Source organism: Pocillopora verrucosa, chromosome 3, assembly GCF_036669915.1.
Source record: "Pocillopora verrucosa isolate sample1 chromosome 3, ASM3666991v2, whole genome shotgun sequence".
Lineage (NCBI taxonomy): Eukaryota > Metazoa > Cnidaria > Anthozoa > Scleractinia > Pocilloporidae > Pocillopora > Pocillopora verrucosa.
Genome location: NC_089314.1, coordinates 25,902,142 through 25,922,304, shown reverse-complemented (window position 1 = coordinate 25,922,304; position 20,163 = coordinate 25,902,142). Strand labels below are relative to the sequence as shown.

The following is a 20,163-nucleotide window of genomic DNA, read 5'->3' as shown; positions in this document are numbered from 1 at the left end:
TTTGGGCCGGAATACCTGTTGACCCTTAGGGAGCCACTCACTTGATGACTAACTTAAGGCTACCAATGCAGGCTCCGAGACAACACGGAGATGTTTTCACTTGACACAAACTGGGGGGTGAAACTCTCAAAAATTAGCCATTTCAAGGGAAATTGACTTTTTAAGGTTAATTATTCCCTTTCACGCTTTAATGCAACCAGTGCTCACGCGTGTGGAACTACTCTAAGGTACAATAATAAATGTTTAATTGGAAGTGACTTTATGGACAATGCGTGACATATTGAAACTTTGTCGCGAAGGGAGCTACCGGTGAATTGGATTTGTTGGAGCATTTTAATAAAATAGATATTATTACTTTTCTTTTAGGGAGAAAAATCTTCAGGAAAAGTGACTTAGCTCTTGCAGAAGAACGGAAATCGGACATAGAAAGTTACGTTAAAACTTTGATCAAACTTCCACCGAAGATCTTACAAAGCAGTGTGTTGGTTTCCTTTTTCCAAAGAAGGGGCACCGATCCGGAACGTTTTCACCAATTTCCCCAAAGGATTAATAGACTGAGTCGTGATGAAGATACATGCAATTCATTCACTGACGATTCTAGTACCCAGGAAGGGAAGAATACACCACGAGTTAATGCCTGTCTCAACACAAACCCTGCAAAAGAAGACTACGCCCAAGTAAGCTATACAAATCTCACATTCGAGGCATCAGGAAGTATGGAAAGAGAGAGGCCACTAAAAAGCTAGGTGTCCTGGAACTCTGCAATTCCATCAATGTTACATGTGAAACTTCAAAATATTATTCAAATTTCATCATAGTTTACTTATCTTTTAAATAATTGAGGTAAAAAACGAAATTCAGTCAGTGGAGACGAGAGAATCAGCTGCCTAATTAATCCTGCCTTAAAAGCGAAGTTTTTCGTTTGTCTCACGATGTAGTCACGTGTGATGTAGATCGCGACATTTCGATCCTTTTAATCCTGCCTTTTTTCGCGTTTCCACTTTCCTCTTGTAATTACTCACTAAGAGCCTTGCAATGGCTAGTATACGCATAATCAATATCCAAAAGGTTCAATAAGGTTTAGTATGTTTTTTTTTTAATTGAGGCAGACCACTACTAGCTAAGGGTTGGCTCATTTTGAAGTTGTCTAATCTCTCATTACTAATACGACATTAGTTCACCCAGCTGCCAGAAAATTTTGCAAGGGTCAATTTCCATACTTGTGTTGCGTATGACATTAGAAAGAAGTACTACAAGGCAAGAGTGTTAACTGACGAGATGGAACAAAGGTTACTCTTGGATCGTCATAATTTTTGTAGTGATTAACGGCAATATTAACCACAATATATAGAGATTAACAGTGATTTAAAATCAATTCCTTCATTTGGTTCCCAAGAGTCTGACTAGAAAATGAACGGAAACTTGCGACAATCGTAATAATTGTAGCTTAACGTAAAAAATAATGGAAAGAAATTACAATGCAAATTACTCACTAGACATTTTCGTTTGGAGTTTCTTTTTACATTCAAGAATGAATGGTCAACATCTCATTACTTCTAGAAGCAATCTTAAAGGAACTGTCTTGCTGAAGTATAAAAATTTTGAGTTTATTGGTCTATTAAGTGAACCACGATGCATGAAATTGACTTAAGTTAATTTTGCAGAGTGGTAATTTTTCAGGTCCTTTACAGCCACAAATTTTTATAGTTCAAGAAGACTGAAAATTCAGCTGGGAATGGATTTTTCAGTTTTAAATTCAGGGAGGAGATTCCAAAGAAAGAATTATTATAAGTTCTTTTTTTCAAAATTATCTAGTTATTTTGTGGGGAACTAAATGTTCATAGTGGATTCATAGACAGATAGTTTCCTAAGTCCAATTTTGAATACCAAGCGCTACCTGGTTTACATGCAAAGTTCTACACTGGACTGGCAACACAAACATTTCATAGTATTTCAATTTGTGAGAACAAATTTTTTGCAAATCTAGGACAACCTGCAAAATTTTCATGCTACACAGCTACAGAAAATTTCCTTCAATAAATGAAAACCCTTAAAATAGTAGTTTAACAAGAAGGAAATCTCCAGTAAGGCAAGAAAAATTTTAAAAGAATGAGTGTAGGCAAGAATGGTTGAGGTGAACAAGGATTTCAAATGAAAAACTTGAAAATTTGAGGATAGATTTCTAAATTTGCAAAAGCAATTATTTCCTTTAAAAAGATTTTGAATTTTGTTTAATATTTAATTGATAATAAAATGTGTTTACTCCATTCCCAGAAGACATTTTTTCACACCACTCATTAAGAGTAACCATACCTATGTAAAAAGAAAAAAAAAGTTGAATGGAATTGCTAGTAAGAGCTTTTCCAATGGAAATACATTTGAATTACAAAGACTTTCCAGAGCATTCATACCAAACAATTAACACTGCTAATGGTTCCCCTGTTCTTGCACTGGCTTATCAGAATGAAACATGGTAATTACATCTGTTGACACATCTGATGACACATCTGACTATAAAAAATACCCTTCCAATATAACTTACAACACTTAATGCAGTGTCATGTGGTTTATGCTTCTGAAAATTGATTTTGTTACTTTACAGAGTTTCTGCAGTGATTTCTATTTTACTTGATGATGTAAAAAAAAAAAGAAGCAGTTCATAAAGCCATTGTATTCTTTGGTGCAGGTGGCAATGTAATGTTTGCATTAACTTCTCCATACCACAATGAAAGCCAAATGCATTTATTATTTTTTATAGCTTTGTAGTTGATATTTTGTCTAATTTGACATCAGTTTAATTTTTAAGGGATTTAACAAAACACAACACATTTTCCTAATACGAAAAGGAACATTACAGAGTGCTGTGTGAATCAAATTACTGCTTCTATAGCACAACAACTAACAAAAAAAAGGAATTGTGACTGAAATGCAGTGGCATATTTACAAATTATCTGCTGGTTGCTTTTCAATAGGAAAATTTTGCCCATTCATTTTTTTAATTTTTACTAGGGTATAACTTTATACATTATTTTATTGAGTACACATTAAAAAGGTTGTGCTATAAGGAGAAAAAGAGGCCTATAGTTAACAGAACTTTCCATCAATACCTTTTCCATGATTGAATTTCCAATTGATCCACTTTCTCTTGAATAGAACTTGTCCAAAAAACTACTTAAGACCTGACTAGAAAATGTGATGTGGCAGGAGGCACAAGTAAGTTTGAAATAAGTAAATGAAACATGATTTTACTGTTTTTCAGCATTTACCACTAAGTGATGTGTTATTCAAAAATAAAATAATTTCTGAATCTCCGAAAAAAAATTATCCAATTGACAATCTCTTAATTCTGAGTGATTCAATGAGTGCAAACTTCATTTAGAATCAGCCTGATGCAGAATGTTTGTTGCTGACCAGCGAACCACAATATCGATTTAGAAATTCTGCGAATTGAAAATAAGCCGGTCTTGATTCAGTAGGATCCACTGGAAATACCTCCACCGGATTGACAACAACATTTCTTACAGCTCTAACCTTCTGATTTCGGTGGTGTTACCCAGCCATATTTCTCGTGCGTCTTCACTAATCGTTTATAAGCAGATTCTGCCTCTTTCTTAGAGAATGCCTTTTTGGTTGATCGGTCGATTCGTCCTTGACCTTTCACAACGGCAGCAGAGAACTGTAACACTATAGCCTCAACAGTATAAGCACTACTCCATCCTTTGGGAGTCAATAGCTCCATACAAATCGCTCCACCGTCTAAAACGAAGCCTCCTTCGATTCGCGGCGCAGAAACTCGCATAAACGGAGGCGCAAAGGGAAAATTATCGGGAAATGTAATATTCAATAGAATGAACTTGGTTCCAGTTTCAACCATATCCCTATATAACAAACTATCTGTGTCGATTTTGTATAATTTCACGTTCCATTCGTAAAGATTATCCTCCACAAGTTCTGCTGAAAATAATTTGTTGTCACAACGCACAGTTACATCATGAAATTCTTTCATGAGTCGCTTTGCTCGAACCCTTTGAGCATGAGAGGAAGACATTTCATTCACATCGCTTGTTTTCACACCATTACTCCCTGCGGTTTTCGCCGGCAAAGAATTTAGGTGTCTTGTTTCTGTACTGCTTTCTTGAGTTTGATTGCTAAATTCCCCATCCTTTCTTTCGCTCTTGAGGTCCGAGTTTCCCTTTGTTTTACACCCACTCTTATCGCTACCTTCTCCGTTGCGGGATTCACGTCTAACCAGTTTTCGAAAAACGGACGCCATTTTGAGAAGTCCGCAAGTAAAATTCGAAGAGGGCAAAACAAATACCCGTTGCTGACAATTATACGCGCTCGGAATAAAACAGTTATATAACTGAGTAAGCAATCCTGAGCTGTACTTCCCTCCCGAGCTAAAATCTAATCGATTCCTGTTGCGACATTAAAAATAAACACAAAAGTAAAGACACCAAATACATCGTCAAAGTCCCCTGACCTCGTCAACAATAAACATCGTGATGACGAGCGAAGAGAATCGTGGGAGGTTTGGTCGCTCCCAAATCAAAGCGAGGCTTGTACGAGGCTATTCAGCTGTGGACTGAGTACCAGTCTTGCAAAACCCGCCATTTTTGAAGACGTCGATGGAAGTTTTCTGAAAAAATAACTTTTTCTATTCTCAATAATATGGAAAATAGATGAACACTACCGATCACTGGAGATGGAAGCAAACTTCGAAAGGGAGCTTAAACGTATGTTCTTATTTTTGCCTTGCTTTTTTTGTCAAACAACTCAAAGATATATAGCATCTTAGCTATCGATAGATCTAAAGTAAAGTTCACATGGAGACAGATCGACGAGATTAAACATTGAAGGTCTTAATGTGTTCATGATTCTTTTTTGCCCGTTTTTTATTTAGAGCTCAAGAAGAAAAAACTTAAAGCGCAGGAAAAAGGTGATCTAGCCGAAGAGGCTAAACTCTGCAATGCTGTTGGGGAAATGCTTTTCCATTATGGTGAGAACACTTGATTACGTATTGTGAGATCTTGTTAACAGAACGAATTCGACCAATAAAACGAGGTAAATGTCATTAATAATCAATATCAACTCATAACTCAGGGTAAAATGCCCGGAGAGCCACATACCTCATTATGCACACAGTTCTTGGATAAAGGAAACGATGGCGACTTTGGGACTACCGCTTTGTTTTTGTAAAGATCTCCGCACAACCCCATACTACATTCAGATTAAAACTGATTAAAAGATAATTTAAACTTAACTTAGCATGGTGCATATCATGTGATGTAAAGTGAAGTGTGTCATTCAACTTACTTAGGATTCTATGAAAAGGCTGTTAAGGAACACACAAGGGAAGTGCAGTTATCTGAAGCAAGTCAAGACACTATTGGAGCTGCTATTGCTCACAGAAAAGTGGGAGAGTGTTTGTGTGCGCTGAAAAAATATAAGGAGGCTCTGTTTCACCAAAACTTGCATCTTGAGGTAAATCTCAGTAACAGATTGTTGCCAACAATGTTATGCCCTCTCTTCAATATTCCCTCTGAATTACTAAATTGAATTGTATTTATTTCATCCCAGACATTATTCATATGCTGATAAAGCTAACTTAAAATGGAGCCTTAGTCAATTAGTTTTTATTGGAAATGAGGGGTTCTTCTATGCACTTTCATCAATTCATTTAAGAACATTATCATCATCCTGGTTGACTGTAGCGAGAGTGACCTACACAGATGAGGCCCTGGTACTGCTCTTTTCCTCCAATGCATTCGATTTTGCCACTATGTAGCTTTTTGGGATGCAAAATACAGATAAAGAGCCATCACTTGACAAACACATCTTTGTGGCTCAATGGCTAATCACAATATTTTTTAGGTAAACTTGCTTTATGCACAAGACTTCCACTACTCAAATCTCCTCTTTTTACTTTAAACACACAAAAGCTTGCTCGGTCAGCAAAAAATCTTGTTGAAGAACAGCGGGCCTTGGCCACCATTGGGCGCACATGGCTTGTCCACTCAGATGATGCAATCAATAGTGACGAGGTGGAAGAATTTCTTCTTGAGGCACAGACTGCATTCCTGAAAAGTCTAGATGTCTGTGACAAACTACACAGAAGTGTTTCCCAAAAGGAATTGTTAGAGATGAAGTCAAGATTGTATCTCAATCTTGGTATAATTTATGAAAACCAGAAGGATCTGTGTAGAGCCAAGAATTTTATGGAGAAGGGTTTGATCATTGCAAGGTAATTTTTCTCTGTGCAATGTATAATAATTGATGAGTGATCTTAATGTTGTAGACTATAATTACATTACAATGTATAAGCATAGCATTAAGCAATACCATGGGCTTAACTCATGCCACTTTGCAAATTTTAGGTGGTTGGTAGAGGCTTCCAGCTGCATTTATCAAGAACCCATTCCCCCACCCCCAGATAGAATGCCAAACCCCTCCCCCCTTAATAGAATGGCAACCCCCTAGGTTAGCAAATACCTCAACTCAGCCTTGAGCTTCCATTCCAGTAGGCTAATGATATAAACAAGTGTAACATGATCATCTGTTTTAAGATATTAGATACAAAATCAATGAATGAAAATACCAGGTAGTTTGTTAAAGAAGTAGAATGGTGGCTGTTATATCAAGTGCATGGAAACATTACAAACTTGAGAACAAAAGTTTATCTTTCAAATTAAGATTTCATCTTAGGAACAAGAAATAGTTCTTGTTTAAGTTGTAAATTTTTCCCTGTAAAATGTACATAACCCACAAACCTCCACCCTTGCTAACAATAACTCTTGCATGCTACACATGCCTATATATTGTTTGTTCCACACTCACAACAAGATGAAAAACATCTTTCTCTATTTCTTCTCCGCTAAAAACTCACTATCTCTCTTATTCCATTTACAATGGTATTAATGCTTGAAACATCAGCTTTCAAAATTTACTGAGGTGGTTTATTGATCTCTATCATATTCTTGATGATGATCAACTGGTAAGCCTTTTTATACTTGAATTAAAAGTATATGTGGATCTGAGTTCAGCAAGCTTCAATAAATACACTCTACCATGCTGAGGCTTTGTGTTCTCACACTTACAGAGATCAAGGTTTGAGGGACACTGAGTACCGCTGTCTGCTAGCAATTGGTGGTATTCAAATGAAATCTGATCAAGATGCACATGCCTTGAGGTGCTTTGAACAGGCCTTACTGGTGGCCAGACAGGGAAACAACAAGTTTGATGAGGCAGATGCTTTGGCTTTGTTGGGAAAGGTACTTTAGGAGTTAACCTCTTTTATTTACCACTTCATGTTTAAGTGTTGGGGTGAATGGGGTATTAGATGATCTATTAAATAATTCAGAAAGAAATAAACCTGTGACTTAACTTTGTCATTCATGACATACAACTGTCAGTCGCAACAAGACTGAACCCCACATTTCTGCAAATTAAGTTGAACTGTGACTTAATGTGACCAGGCTCACAAAATGCATGACATTTTTGTCATAGTTTTAGAGTTACATCTGCACAAACTATTTCCTATTGATAATCAAGTCATCCCACACATAGGATGTGCATCATAAATTTCTTGTATGTCACACTATCACGCCTAGCTTCAAAATCATAAGAATTTCCTGCTATTGTTTGATTCCTTATAAAAGTAGTACAGTTAGTTAGTTTAATTCAGTAGTTCAGAGTGTCAAGACCTGCACCTACAAGCTCAGGACCTGTATAAATAAATTTATTTGTGGCTTTATGTCTGTCTCATTGTTCAAATAACAACATCAGAACCTGCCTTGGTCACATCAATTTAAACTTCTAATTGCCAGGCTGAAAGCGGACCTGGAAAAGACCCCTCAGAAACAACAGCACTATAATGCCCCACAAATAACTTCCTCATTGCATTAGTGTAGGGAAGCAAACTGAACTACATATCTTCACTGACAGACTAAAACTGGCCAAGTAGTTTTTACAAACCAAACTTAAGCTTATCCTAAGCAAAGAACTCCTGGTGTGATTCTATTGACAACTGCTGCTGAGGTTGTCAAAATGTCAATCACTGTCATCTACATCAGTCATTTTCATGATTCCCCTTATCCAGATAATTAGAATGCATGATCAATTATTACCCATGTATTCAAATCATTTACAGTGGTAGATTTATTGTTGATGTGTACTTTCTTATTTGTTAGGTTTTCCTCAAGCTGGGGGAATTTTCAGCTGCTCGTAGTAATTTAAAGAAAGCATACATTATTAATAAGACCAAGAGATCTGATGATCTAGAGGAATTGAAATCAAGTTTAGCAACAGGTAAAGCCAAATCTGAGGCCATTTTTTTTCATATGTCAGTTACTAAACCACAGCATTCTTATCCTTTCTCTTGTTTTGTCTTTGTAGCCATAAAGGGAATTAGATTTGAGAGAAAATGGGCTAAACTCTCAGAATTTTCTCTGGATGAACAAATTAAAATATTGGACACCCTTGGTGATCTGTACTGTCAAGCAAGGTCTTTCCGCAAAGCTTTAGGTTTCTACAAGAGGGAGGTAACTTTTCCATTCAATTTATAGAATAGCTGCATTGTATTGTATGTTCACCATGCAAATAAATTCTTAATAATAAATGCTTTTAGACTCGAGTGGAATTCTCTTGATGTAATCACCACTGGACTTGGTTTTAACACCAATATAGGGAAAAAATTGTATAATTCTATAAGATATGAGTGGTGAATCTTTTAACTCTGTAATTGATCTGACCGTCTTTTAGTGAACTTCAGTTGTGTGTAAAATTGACAAAATTTATGCAATTTAATGGATTCCAAACTGAAAGAAAGTCAAAATTAATAATCTGAGCACTTATATTGTTCAATTGTTTCAGTGCAAACATGTACATTGACAAAGAAATTTTTTTATTACTTATTAATCATAGTTGTAGCAGCCCCGTTTTAAGGAAGTAAGCAAAAAAAAATGATAATTAAAAACTATGAGGCTTATTTTGAGAATGAGGGGTTCAAAATATAGCAGAGTGGTAATTTTAGGAGATTCAATGATAGTACTTACTGGTTTCAAGGCTAATTGACTATTAAAATGTCTCAACTCTGCAGCTTGATTTGGCCAAATGTGCAGGGAAGTCTGGCACAGAGCTGTCACCTATTTTTGTGTCCCTTGCAATAACATACTTTGACCTCAAATGTCCTCAAGATGCCATTGACTGCTACATGAAAGAACTAGAAACATTCAGTTTGGAAGAAGGGGATGCCAAAAAGGTAAACTGGAGAGTAAAAGTTGAATATTTGAAATTTTTATTTCACATTTATGTACTTTTGACCATAGACTCCTATTTGTATTAACTAAATGGTACAGCTTGCTACATGACTGCAAAACTCAGTTTGCCATATATTGTGACTCCCATATGATTGTTGATTAAATTTCCAAGAATGTTTCCCAATCGCTATGGTGGCCTGAAGGGTTGCAGCTTATAGTACTGTTCTTTAAGGTCCTCTGTAGTAATAGTAGAATTGAGTTTTTAATAATCCATCTGCTCTTTTCTCCTTATCAGTGCAGAGACAGAAAGAGCAAAGTTTTCCTTTGAACCTGGTCTACTGGGTAATCTGAGAAAATTGACCATTATTGTGTTTGGTCCAATGCCTTTGCTTCAAACTGTCTAACAAGCAGGGGTTTCAATAAATTTTCTATAAGTGGCTGCCAATGGTGTTATTAATAGGTGGCTGTGCCATAAGGCAAAAGCCAGAGACAAGAGCCTGAAAGAGAAGGCAGCAAGAGGTCTTATGGACAGTGGTAGACCACCATTAACTGGCTTTCAGTGAAACCCCTGTTTAATGGTTGTCAGAAGAATGTAAAGTGGTCCTAGTTGAAGTTGATGATGTGTTACAGTCCTCTAAGAGCTTTCTTAATGTTGTTTTGTAGAAGTGCGACACGTGGTGTAACATTGCATATGTGCATGATAAAAGTGGACATGATTATGAACAGATTGAAGATGCCTACATGAAGGCCTTGTCTTATGCCAAACAAGCTGGAAAACCACAAGCTGTGGTAGGAATAAAAACTAAATGTGTTAAACTTATGTTCCCTTGAGGTTATAGGCAAGCTTTGCTTAGGAGGAAACTTTTAAATGATATGGACGAAGTAAGTGGGTCTAAGCAACATTGTAGGCATTTAGGATTGATACAGTAGAAATTGTTATGGTTTCTGATAATTTTGAATAAAATCATCAGGAAGTATGATTGACCCTTTCACCTCCTCTCATTTAATTTAGTAATTCTCCTTGCCATCATCCATACAGTTCTCGTGATATTGGTTCTGAGAATTTGGTATTTTAATTATAAGCTTTTGGATTGAGTTACTTGAAAAGAAAGCAAACCAGAAAATAAATTGACAGAAGTAAACCTCTTCATCCAAGCTGCCAGCTCTGCTAATTATCTATGGTTAATGTTTTGAACAGCTGAGGGTGTGGAAATGCTTAGCAGATACACAAAAGATGTTTGATCTCAAAGACAAGTACCAAACATCAGTTTCCAAAGTTACAGAACTTGAAAGACAGTTTGATATTGAAGTTGTTAGTGATGACAGCGATGATGAAGAAGGAAGTAGTAATGGTGATGAAGATCTTGCAAAAGTTTTGATTGAAAATGAATTACTTCTCTCAGAATCTGGTAAGCAGTGGGTAGTTCTTTCTATTGACAAATAATGTATAAATAGCCCACAGGCAAAGCCCCTATAAGCCCATGTTTAGTTTTAATATGTAATGATTTAATTTTAAAAAAATCAGTTATTACTTCTTTACATCTTTCTCAAGTGGTAAACTAAATAATATTAGCGACCAATCCATGCTTTGTTTTACTGCCTCTGGTTATGTTTAATCAATATCAAGGTGCTTTTTTTAATAAATGTAAATGGTTTTTTATTTCTGAACAAAGAGTAATCATCTTTGTAGCTTTAATAGGAGAGGGCTAAGTTTATTTCCCCTCAATTTTGTATTTCTATGTAGATGAGGATAATGACAATGAAGGAGAAGATTCCAGATCAAGGAATAGTTCAAGACAAGTAAGAACAAGAGGCCAGGTGAATATATTGTAAATGTATTGAAGATTAAGTAAATATTTATTTATGGCTTTTGTGATCTAGACTCCATCAGGTGGCAGTTATATCATACGATAATGCCTTTTGCTGGGTAAAAAATTTAAAACATAAATCAAGAAGCCAGCTTCTTGCACAAGTGAGATCTTTTGGGAAATATTTTTCAAGTACCAGTAATTGGTTTTCCTTCACAATAGCAACAAACCATTTGGAAAAGAAAGAAGAGCTTAAACAAATATAGTGCATTTCCTTGAGGTATGTTTTCAATTGATAAATAAAATTTTCATCTTAATTTATTTTTTCTGTTTTGCTTTTTGGCAGCGAAAATATGTGAATGAAAAAGGAGAAACCCCACTACATGAGGCAGCAATTGCAGGAAATTCACAACATGTGAAAGAGCTGTTGGAAAAGGTGAATGCTATTCAAGCCGTTTGTTAGTTTTTTGGAAAGTGTGAAAGTTATTTGCTGCTGACGTAATGTACAAACTAAGTTAACATTCAGAAAATGACTTTACCATACATTATATATCTTAACATTTAAGTAGCCCAAGAATTTCCTAATACTCATGTAAATGAAACATTTTATGTGCTTCAGGGTATATTGATGCAATGCTCTACAAAGGATGTTCATTTGTTTACTTAATGTCCATTTTCAGGGATCTGATGTCCATGCAAGAGATTACTGTGGCTGGCTTCCACTTCATGAGGCTTGCAACCATGGTCACCTAGGTTCTGTTCACTTTCCTGTCTTGCATGAAACCAACTGAAAAACCTGCATACACTTGGAAACAGTCAGTCTCAGAATACACTTGATTTAGGAGGATCTTGATCATTCTCAGATTAAATTGCATGGAGATTGTTGGATTTAATCTTGTGACTTAAAAGGTGTTGGGTGTTCATTTTTCTTTGGAGGGGGAGGGGGGGATACATTGGCATAGTCAACAATGTTTTAGACCCCTTCTTGAAAGGTTCAGGTTAGAGCTTTTGTTGGATCACTCTGTTGTGTTCCTGGATGCAAGAAGAAACTTAACCCTCACTGTGCTTCTCTCCAACAAGGCCCCTGTTCATTGGGTGGATAAGGCTTTCCACTGGATAAATTCCCGTCTGGTGGATAGTAGAGTACATTTTGTTGACACTTATCAGCTGGGTAGCAACTAATACTTTGGATAGTGCTACCTTCCCTTCAAACAGTGGGCTCATGTGTATAAATGAGTGCCAGCCAATGGTCAGGATACCTAAAATTGTTTGAAACACCAAAGGGATAAACCTATAATAGACTAGCATCCCACAGGAGGATAAAGGGGGGGGGGGGGCAATACTGGTAGTGCCTTTGTACTATTTTAAGCTTCCACTGGATGAGCCTTTGGACTCAGAAACTGATATTACCTTTTGATTTGTAGAGGTGGCTAAGCTTTTACTCATGGCAGGGTCAAATGTTAATGACCAGAGTGGTGAACACTGCTGTGGAGTGACACCTCTCCATGATGCAGCTGAGAATGGGCATGTTCATGTTGTCAAGCTCTTGCTGTCTCATGGAGCATCCATCAATCTGAAAGATGACAAGGTTAGTTTGGAGAAATGCGCAGAATCATTGTACATCATAAGTCAGGTAGTTTACATGGTAAGAATGCTTTGGAGGTTTTACAAAATGAGGTAATTTTTGTGTGTTATCCTCGTGGATTGTCTTTGATCTGCGAAAAAAATAGCTTGTATAGTAAAATACTCCCAAAAAATAGAACTACTAAAAATTACAGCCTTCAGACATACATGAATATTATTCCTGAATTAGTTTTCTTCTTATTCTCCATTGCAATATCCATTGGGACTTAAAAAGTTAAAAAGAAAAAAAATTGGGAAATGTTGTAATTTCTCTCCTTGTTAACCCTGTAACTCCCATGATTTTATCATTAATCCTCCCCTTTACCTGCCACACATTTCCTTTTAAATTAGTGATAAGAATTTGTCACTGGATCAAAATAAAAACTTGCACTGAATAAGTCTGAATATTTACTTCACCCGTTTGTTGGATAATGTATTGATATTATAGGGAAAAGTTACATGTCTATCACTTCTGGGAGTTGTAGGGTTAATAATCTGCTGGTCCTATAAAGTGTTGAGCAACTGGTGTTTTTTGCATGAGTGAAAACAGGGAACATTGTTATGTAGATGGAAATATTGTTTCAGTTATTTTTTTGGTGGTGAATGGAAGGATTGATTGACCATGATTCACAAATTTTTTCACTCTAATATCTCAAGCTATGCTTATTTTTCATACCTAACCTGATTAAGCTGAAGTTGAGCTTTATGTTTTTAATGGTCCAGCTGCAGTTTCTACTTTACATCATTATAAAAATGGCATTAATTATCTTTCTATTTGACAATTTCATGATTGCTCTGTTTGTTTGTACAGTTTAATAATACTCATACTGGTACAAATTCTCTGCTTTTAGTTTGTTTGTTTGTTTTTATCACCAGGGTCGTACAGCTTTGGAAGCAGCCATCCAGACACTCAATATTGATAAAGCTGATGATGAACTGTCTACTGGTAGACAGCAGGTGGTAAAACTTCTGCGCAATCACAAAGCAACTAAAATTAGTTCAGAATTAAGGAGACGAAATGTAGTGTTTGATGATGATGATAATGATGAAGAAGCAGATGAGTCTTCTCAAGAGAGCACAAGTGCTCTGCAAAGATTCAATGATAAATTAATGAAGAAGGAGATTGAAAGACTTCAGAGAATGAACAAAAAAATTTTGGACAACAGCAACCAAGGCCATGTGGATGAACCACATCCTCCCAAGACCCTGAGCAAAGGAGCTGTCATAAGTGAGGATGATGATTCGCAGGAAAACCAACTTGAAGTTGTCCTTTCGTATCCTTCTAGTTCTTCTGGTGAGCCAGCACATTCTTCTGTTCATCATGTGGTTGGCAGTGCTAATGACATGTTTTCTTGTGATAGTGATGAAGCATCCTTTGATGCTGTTCACAATAATGGAATTGATGTTGGTGATGATGATAGTACTTACGCATCTATGGATGAGGAGAATGGTGTTGAAATGGTTGATTTGAATGATCAAAACTCTGATTTTGGGTTAAGTGCATTGATAACTGATCCCATAATAGGAACATCAAGTGATACTAGCAGCCATTACACTGGTTCAGTAGCATCTCATATTTCTCAAAAGACTGCAGATTGGCTTGTGGATGATGTTGGACCAAGGAGGGCAAAACGTAAACGTCAAGCAAAGCTCACAAACCTTGCTAGATCAACTGATCGCACCAGACAAACGGCAACTGCATCTAGGCCAAGACATCAGTTAAGTCTTAGTAACACTCACAAAGGGCCTCGCCCAAAGCAATCAAGATTGGTTGTATCACAAGAACCTAAAGCACCAGAGAGTCCAAGTAATACCATGTCGTCTCATGATAATTATGTGACAAATCATTGGTCTCAAAATGATCTTTTGAAATCGATACCATCTGGATCAGAGGTAACATCTACTGTTCTAGGTGTAAGAACTAGTGTTTATGACTCTCCTGGAGCAAGTTCAAGACACACAGGAACCCCAGGAGGAACTCCACCCATGCGCCTTAAAGTATGGGTGCAGGATAAAATGTTTCTTATTCCATGTCCTCAAGGCAATACACAAGAAGCTAAGAGTGTTGGATGGTTAGCTGAGCAGGTTTGTTTTGCTTTATCTCTCTTGAGCTTACATCTCTAGTGTAATGCCTAAATAATTGCTCAGGGCCAATAATTCATGAATTTTACATCTTTTCTCATTCATTCCATATTCATCTATTTATTTTAACTTATTTTCATTTAATGAAATTTATTTTGCTGGATATGAATAAACTTATGCTCAAACAGGTGTATGACCTTTTTTTTTCTAGAGAGAGAGAAGGAGAGTAGCAACTTTAACCATTGTACCCCTAAGTGACCAGCATCTGATTTCTCCTTGCAATATCACTCTGAACCAAACATTAAGGTCATGAGAATGAAGGGAGCTGTGATTGCTAACCGTAAGAAGCTCCAGCTCTCAAACAAATTCTCCTTGTCAGCACCTCAGAAAATGTGTAGAAAACAGTATGGCAAATATGCATACTGATGTTAGGGTGTAAAGGGTTAATTTTACACTCAAACTATGGACCTCACTATGGAATCGCAAAATTTAAATTACATTACAGATCTCTCATGACACAATTGCAGTATTCTAGATTTCTAGCATAACTTTATAAATTAAAGTATTTTCAACACTTTGGATGTGCTAATTTTTCGGTACTTGTTGTTGTTTTTACCTCAAAGGCTTCCCTCAGGTACTTTTCCTCTTCTGGCCTTCGTCCTGTTTTAGCCCTGAAAACAAAGGAGGGTGCTTTCTTGTCAGTGGAGGATAAAATCACAGATGTACTTTCAAGTAATGAAGAAGTTATAGCATCAGTGGAATCTTGGGACTTGCCTGCATTGTCAGAGAGATATCATGATGCATGTCTCAACACCAACACTGGTAAATTATACTTTACAAAGTTTTAGGAGGAGGAGTCTTAAAAAAGCAATTTATTTAGTTACTTTGATTGTATTTAGTATTGCCTTTTTGTGTATTTTGTCAGACGTATTTGCTGTGCTTGCTTGCCTTGACAAATCTTTTGTCCATGGAAGATTATATATCTGTGTTGTTTTCTATGGTGTAAATAATCTAAAGCTTTTTTTTACTTCGTAACTTTTCTGGTGGATTTTCAAGGGATTCCCCTTCCCTTCCTTTCACTCTACATTCTAAATATCCAGGGTTTTTGCAACATCTTGAAATTCTTACTTGCCTTGCCAACCCAATGGTTGGAGCTTGGAACACTGTACCAAAGTGCTGGATCACAGATAAACACTTTAAGTACTAGTTTGTATCTCATTAATAACACCACAACATCTTTGTTGGATATCTCATTCCTTAAAAAAGTGAATTAATCTGATCAGAAATCTTTTACCTCACTAAGCATACATCAAATATTGTTTTTCATTATGCCTGATTTTAAAGCTTGACATTTTTTCACCTATTTCTTTGTCCCTAGTACCTCAGGTAGATGTACTTCGCATCCTTGAAGCAGATCCTCATTTGTCAAGCCTCCATCTAGTAAACAAAGCATTACAAGATATCTTTGTGCTGCCTCTATTCAGAGCTCTGCAGTGTCATGACACTCTGACAAAGCTCTCATTGCCTGGGAACAGGATAGGTATGTACAAAGAGGTTCCAGTGATACTCTCAAACTTATGACTACATTGATCCACCATTTACATTGTAACTCAATGAACAAAGTGACATGAAATTTTTTGATCAATTTAAAGTATTTTTTATTATTGGATTCTCATCCAGGTGACTCTGGCATCCAGCATCTAGTATCAGCTCTCCCAACTCTCCCCTCCCTTGCTGTACTGGACCTGGCCTCCAATGGAATAACTAACAAAGGACTGTCATTTGTTGCTGGTGCTTTGACTTCCAAGGAATCACTGAGTTCAGGACCACAACAGGTTTGAAAATGGCTCCCAAAAAGGGGGAAGATATGTCACTGGCATCTGTTTTACCTTGTCTTGAAAGTAGTGACCCACATTTCTTGCAGTTTTGGTGACTTTATCCTTTCAGCCCTTGTCATTATTTCAAGACTAGCTGAAGCTTGCACTGTGAATGGTCCACTCTAAGTTATTGAAATTTTTTAAGAGAACATTAGCAAAATTATTGCTTACTATCAGAGATATCTTAATAGAATTTTATTATAAGGGAAGTTTCTTACAATTTTACTTACATTTGTATTTCAAAAATATTTTCAAAGCTTTTCAATTTTAACTGAGCTAAGTTTTGAAGCTCACTAAATCATGTTAGCATGTATTGTGCTCTATATAAGAATTTTACTACTATCATTGCTTCAGTTTAGAAATATTTACAATTAACTATCACTATGCTGTTGTCTTTTTCCAGAACTGTATTCTTCAAAAGTTGGAGGAACTTGTTATCAGCTATAACTGGTTGGGAGACAGTGCAGCTGGTTCACTGGCTGTCATTCTTAAAGGATGTCCTATTCTAAACATTCTAAGAATAGAATCTTGTGGGTTGACTCATGAAGTTGTTGCCCAGGGAAAAGCATTTGCTTCAGCCTTAAAAGGTGAATTTGTAATTAAGAGTATGTGAGTCTAACAAAGATTAGTGGATGCTAGTGGGTCAAATCATAACTAGGGCTGAATCTAGATTTTACCTTAGCTGAGGATTTTGATTTCTACTCTGTGACAAGACATTTAACCTAAGATTAAGGGTTCATGTGTAGAGGAGAATAATCAAGGGGATATTTTCCAGCCTTGTGTTTTTGTTGTTTTGAGAGTGCATTTTACATTAACCTCTCCCTTTGCCTTTGTCCATCAATGCTTTGAATGATCAATCGCATTATCCAAAATTTGGTGGTACGTTTATTTTTCTTTAAGCTTCAACTAGTGAGTTTTTTGTTTTTGTCCTAGAGGAGTCTGTTAGCTTGTACTAGAAGGTGATCTATTTAAAGTCAAATTATTTATAAGCATCTCAACAGTGAGATTTCTTGAGGTGTACTAAAATGCAGATCATACTTTTTCTACTCTAACCATGGCTAGTTACACATAACTCTGGAAACACTAACTTATGAAATGTACTCATAGCACAATGACGTATGCTTTACTCCTTCAGGTTCAAAGTTATTACAATTGTCTGTGGCCTACAATTCTCTTGGCCCTCAAGGAATAACAGATTTGATGAGAGCTCTTCCATCTGAGTCATTGAATCACCTGAATGTAACCTCATCGCTGCAAGATCAAGGCAATCAATTGGCTTTCCAAAGTATAGAGGGATTTATGGAAGTATGTACAAGCTAAATACTTACTGTCAATTAGAGAAGAGAATTTTAGCTCTCAATTGAGATTTCTGCATGTGTAAATTTCCAGTTGTTGAAAAGAGTGACATTCCTTTTCACACTGTTAGAGGTTTTGTAGTTTGATAAATTTCTGCATCACTGAGTTTGGTTCTTTGAATTTTTGACACAGCATAAACTGAAACATGGACATTTTAATGAAATTTCTGTCCTCTCAAAAATTTGTTTCAAACATTGCAAACAGAAATCTAATGATTTGCACTTCAGTACCATAAAAATGCTATTTTGTAAACTCTATAATCTACACCATTCCTGTTTTGGAATGTGCACTGGAAATTATTTGATTACTGAGTGTTCAGTGCAACATTACTTTGAGATTTCATAGTTTTAACAGCATAACATGATGTGTGCATTTTTAGATTGGCTGTGTCCTTTCTCATCTGGTTCTTGGAGATTGCTTTATTGGTGACAAGGACCTGGAGCTTCTCTTCAAAGCTAGACATATATTCTCAATTCTCAGTTTGGATCTGAGTTGCAATAAAATTGGTGCTGATGGATTGCCATTCCTGGAAAGGTCAGACTTCAAAACAATGATTTCTTGCATACTAATCACCCTATATTGCTGAAGTTTACCTGAGGAAAAAAGCTAAAAAAGTACAAATTCTCCTTGTCAGCATAGTAAGAAATTTGTAGAAAACAATATCAAGAATAAGCATACTGAGGGTTAACATTAATCTCATGCTTTTAATTTTTTTTAGACTTGTGAGGGAAAGCTGCAAACTTTCAACTCTTGTTCTGGCTGGTAATGAAGGCATTGACTCTGTGGGAGTCAAGGGTTTGCTTGTGGCAGCTAGGGACAGTAAAACCCTCAGAAAGCTAAATTTGTCTACTTGTGGAGTTCAGTCACCTCTTGATGACTCATTCTTTGATGCTTTAAAAACCGCAATTTCACAAGGAGACAGGGAATGCTGTCTTGCAGAACTTGAACTATCTCACAATCTGATCAGTACTGTTGATAAAGAAAGATTGGCAGAAGAGTGGCATATAGGGTATGGAGGGGAAAGTTTAACATGCTTAAAGAATAATCTCTGCTTGTTGACAAAGTCATAAATTGTGGTGGGTGAGCTAAATTGAATTCATTTAAATTGTAAATAAAGTGCTTTTATTTGTAGAATATCAAGTGTTTTTCACTTCTGACAGTGTAATGTTACTCAAATTTAATGGGCAAGATGTTTAGTGTTACTGTGGCAAAAGTGATGTACTAATTAAACTTCATATCAAGCAACTGTACTTCAATTCTTACTTCCAATAGAAACAGAAGCATAGGTTCAGGGTTTATATTCTTTTGAAAATCACAAAAATTTCATGACTTCCAGTGACCTTCGAGTGAGCTTTTGAAATTTTCACATTTAAAGGATAAGGTAACTCCAATTAGAGTGAAAACAATCAATTCATGAAGGCCTTTTACTAAGTTGTTCTCCAAAGTTTAATTTCAGGAAATTTCCCATGTCTCTGTATGACTCACCCCCAAATTCCATGAATTTACAGGCCTGCAAAATGATATGATGGTACTCCACGACTTTACAGGTTTTCCAAGATCCAGAAACCTTTTTCTCTTTTGCATTTTTGAGCCTCACTTTCAACTTGGTTTAGAAGAAACAAAGTGTAAAGCCAACATATAGTCATCTTTGGCACACAAGCTTGGTTATTTAACCCTTTGATCCCTTAGGGTGACATCTAATTTCTCCTTACAATATTACCCCTGATTCAAACATCAAGGTTACAAGAATCTAAGAAATAATCGCAAAAAGATGCGTTTGATTGTGAAATGGAATCTCCTTATCAACAGCTTAGGAAATATATAAAGAACAGTATGGAGAATATGCTTACTGATGTTAAGGTGGAAAGGGTTAAGGATAAGAATTGTTAAATAAAGTAAATTTAGAGGGTTGTAAGTAATCCAGATTGCTTTGGATTTGCTTTATACTCCTGTGTGATTGGTCCAGAGAATGCCCATCATCCTCTTGACTAATCAGCTCAACACTGAAACAATTGTGAAAAAAAAACTCACATTTTTCCACTTAGCTCTCATTTGCTCCTTGTGATATTTTTCTCTCCCCTGATTAGCTGTGTTGATAACATTGGTTATGGTTTTAGGTGATTCAAATAAATTATGCTATTAATACACAACCCCAAAAAC

General features: G+C 36.3%; 2 protein-coding genes across 2 annotated transcripts; one reads left to right on the top strand and one right to left on the bottom strand.

Moving 5' to 3' along the window:
* Positions 1–1,586: 1,586 nt before the first annotated feature.
* LOC131777137 (ubiquitin-conjugating enzyme E2Q-like protein 1) lies at positions 1,587–4,491 on the bottom strand. Its single transcript, XM_059093366.2, has one exon. The coding sequence runs from the start codon at positions 4,271–4,273 to the stop codon at positions 3,527–3,529; it is 747 nt and encodes a 248-aa protein (XP_058949349.1). The 5' UTR covers positions 4,274–4,491; the 3' UTR covers positions 1,587–3,526.
* A 116-nt stretch (positions 4,492–4,607) lies between these two features.
* On the top strand, positions 4,608–19,290 carry LOC131777147 (tonsoku-like protein). Its single transcript, XM_059093375.2, has 22 exons — positions 4,608–4,736; positions 4,904–4,999; positions 5,321–5,484; positions 5,943–6,244; positions 7,100–7,271; positions 8,190–8,307; positions 8,395–8,540; positions 9,098–9,259; positions 9,921–10,046; positions 10,456–10,666; positions 11,002–11,075; positions 11,412–11,501; positions 11,746–11,818; positions 12,490–12,653; positions 13,565–14,773; positions 15,394–15,592; positions 16,149–16,310; positions 16,451–16,605; positions 17,051–17,234; positions 17,783–17,952; positions 18,383–18,537; positions 18,722–19,290. Exons 1-22 carry the CDS (start codon positions 4,706–4,708, stop codon positions 19,071–19,073), a joined length of 4,515 nt encoding a protein of 1,504 aa, XP_058949358.2. The 5' UTR covers positions 4,608–4,705; the 3' UTR covers positions 19,074–19,290.
* Positions 19,291–20,163: the final 873 nt, after the last annotated feature.

Bases quoted from the DNA above. Each gene is read 5' to 3' on its own strand.
- LOC131777137 (XM_059093366.2), bottom strand. From the start codon at position 4,273: ATGGCGTCCGTTTTTCGAAAACTGGTTAGACGTGAATCCCGCAACGGA.
- LOC131777147 (XM_059093375.2), top strand. From the start codon at position 4,706: ATGGAAGCAAACTTCGAAAGGGAGCTTAAAC. The intron at 9,260-9,920 runs GTAAACTGGAGA...GTTGTTTTGTAG, and splicing joins AAGAAGGGGATGCCAAAAAG to AAGTGCGACACGTGGTGTAA. The intron at 16,311-16,450 runs GTATGTACAAAG...ATTCTCATCCAG, and splicing joins ATTGCCTGGGAACAGGATAG to GTGACTCTGGCATCCAGCAT.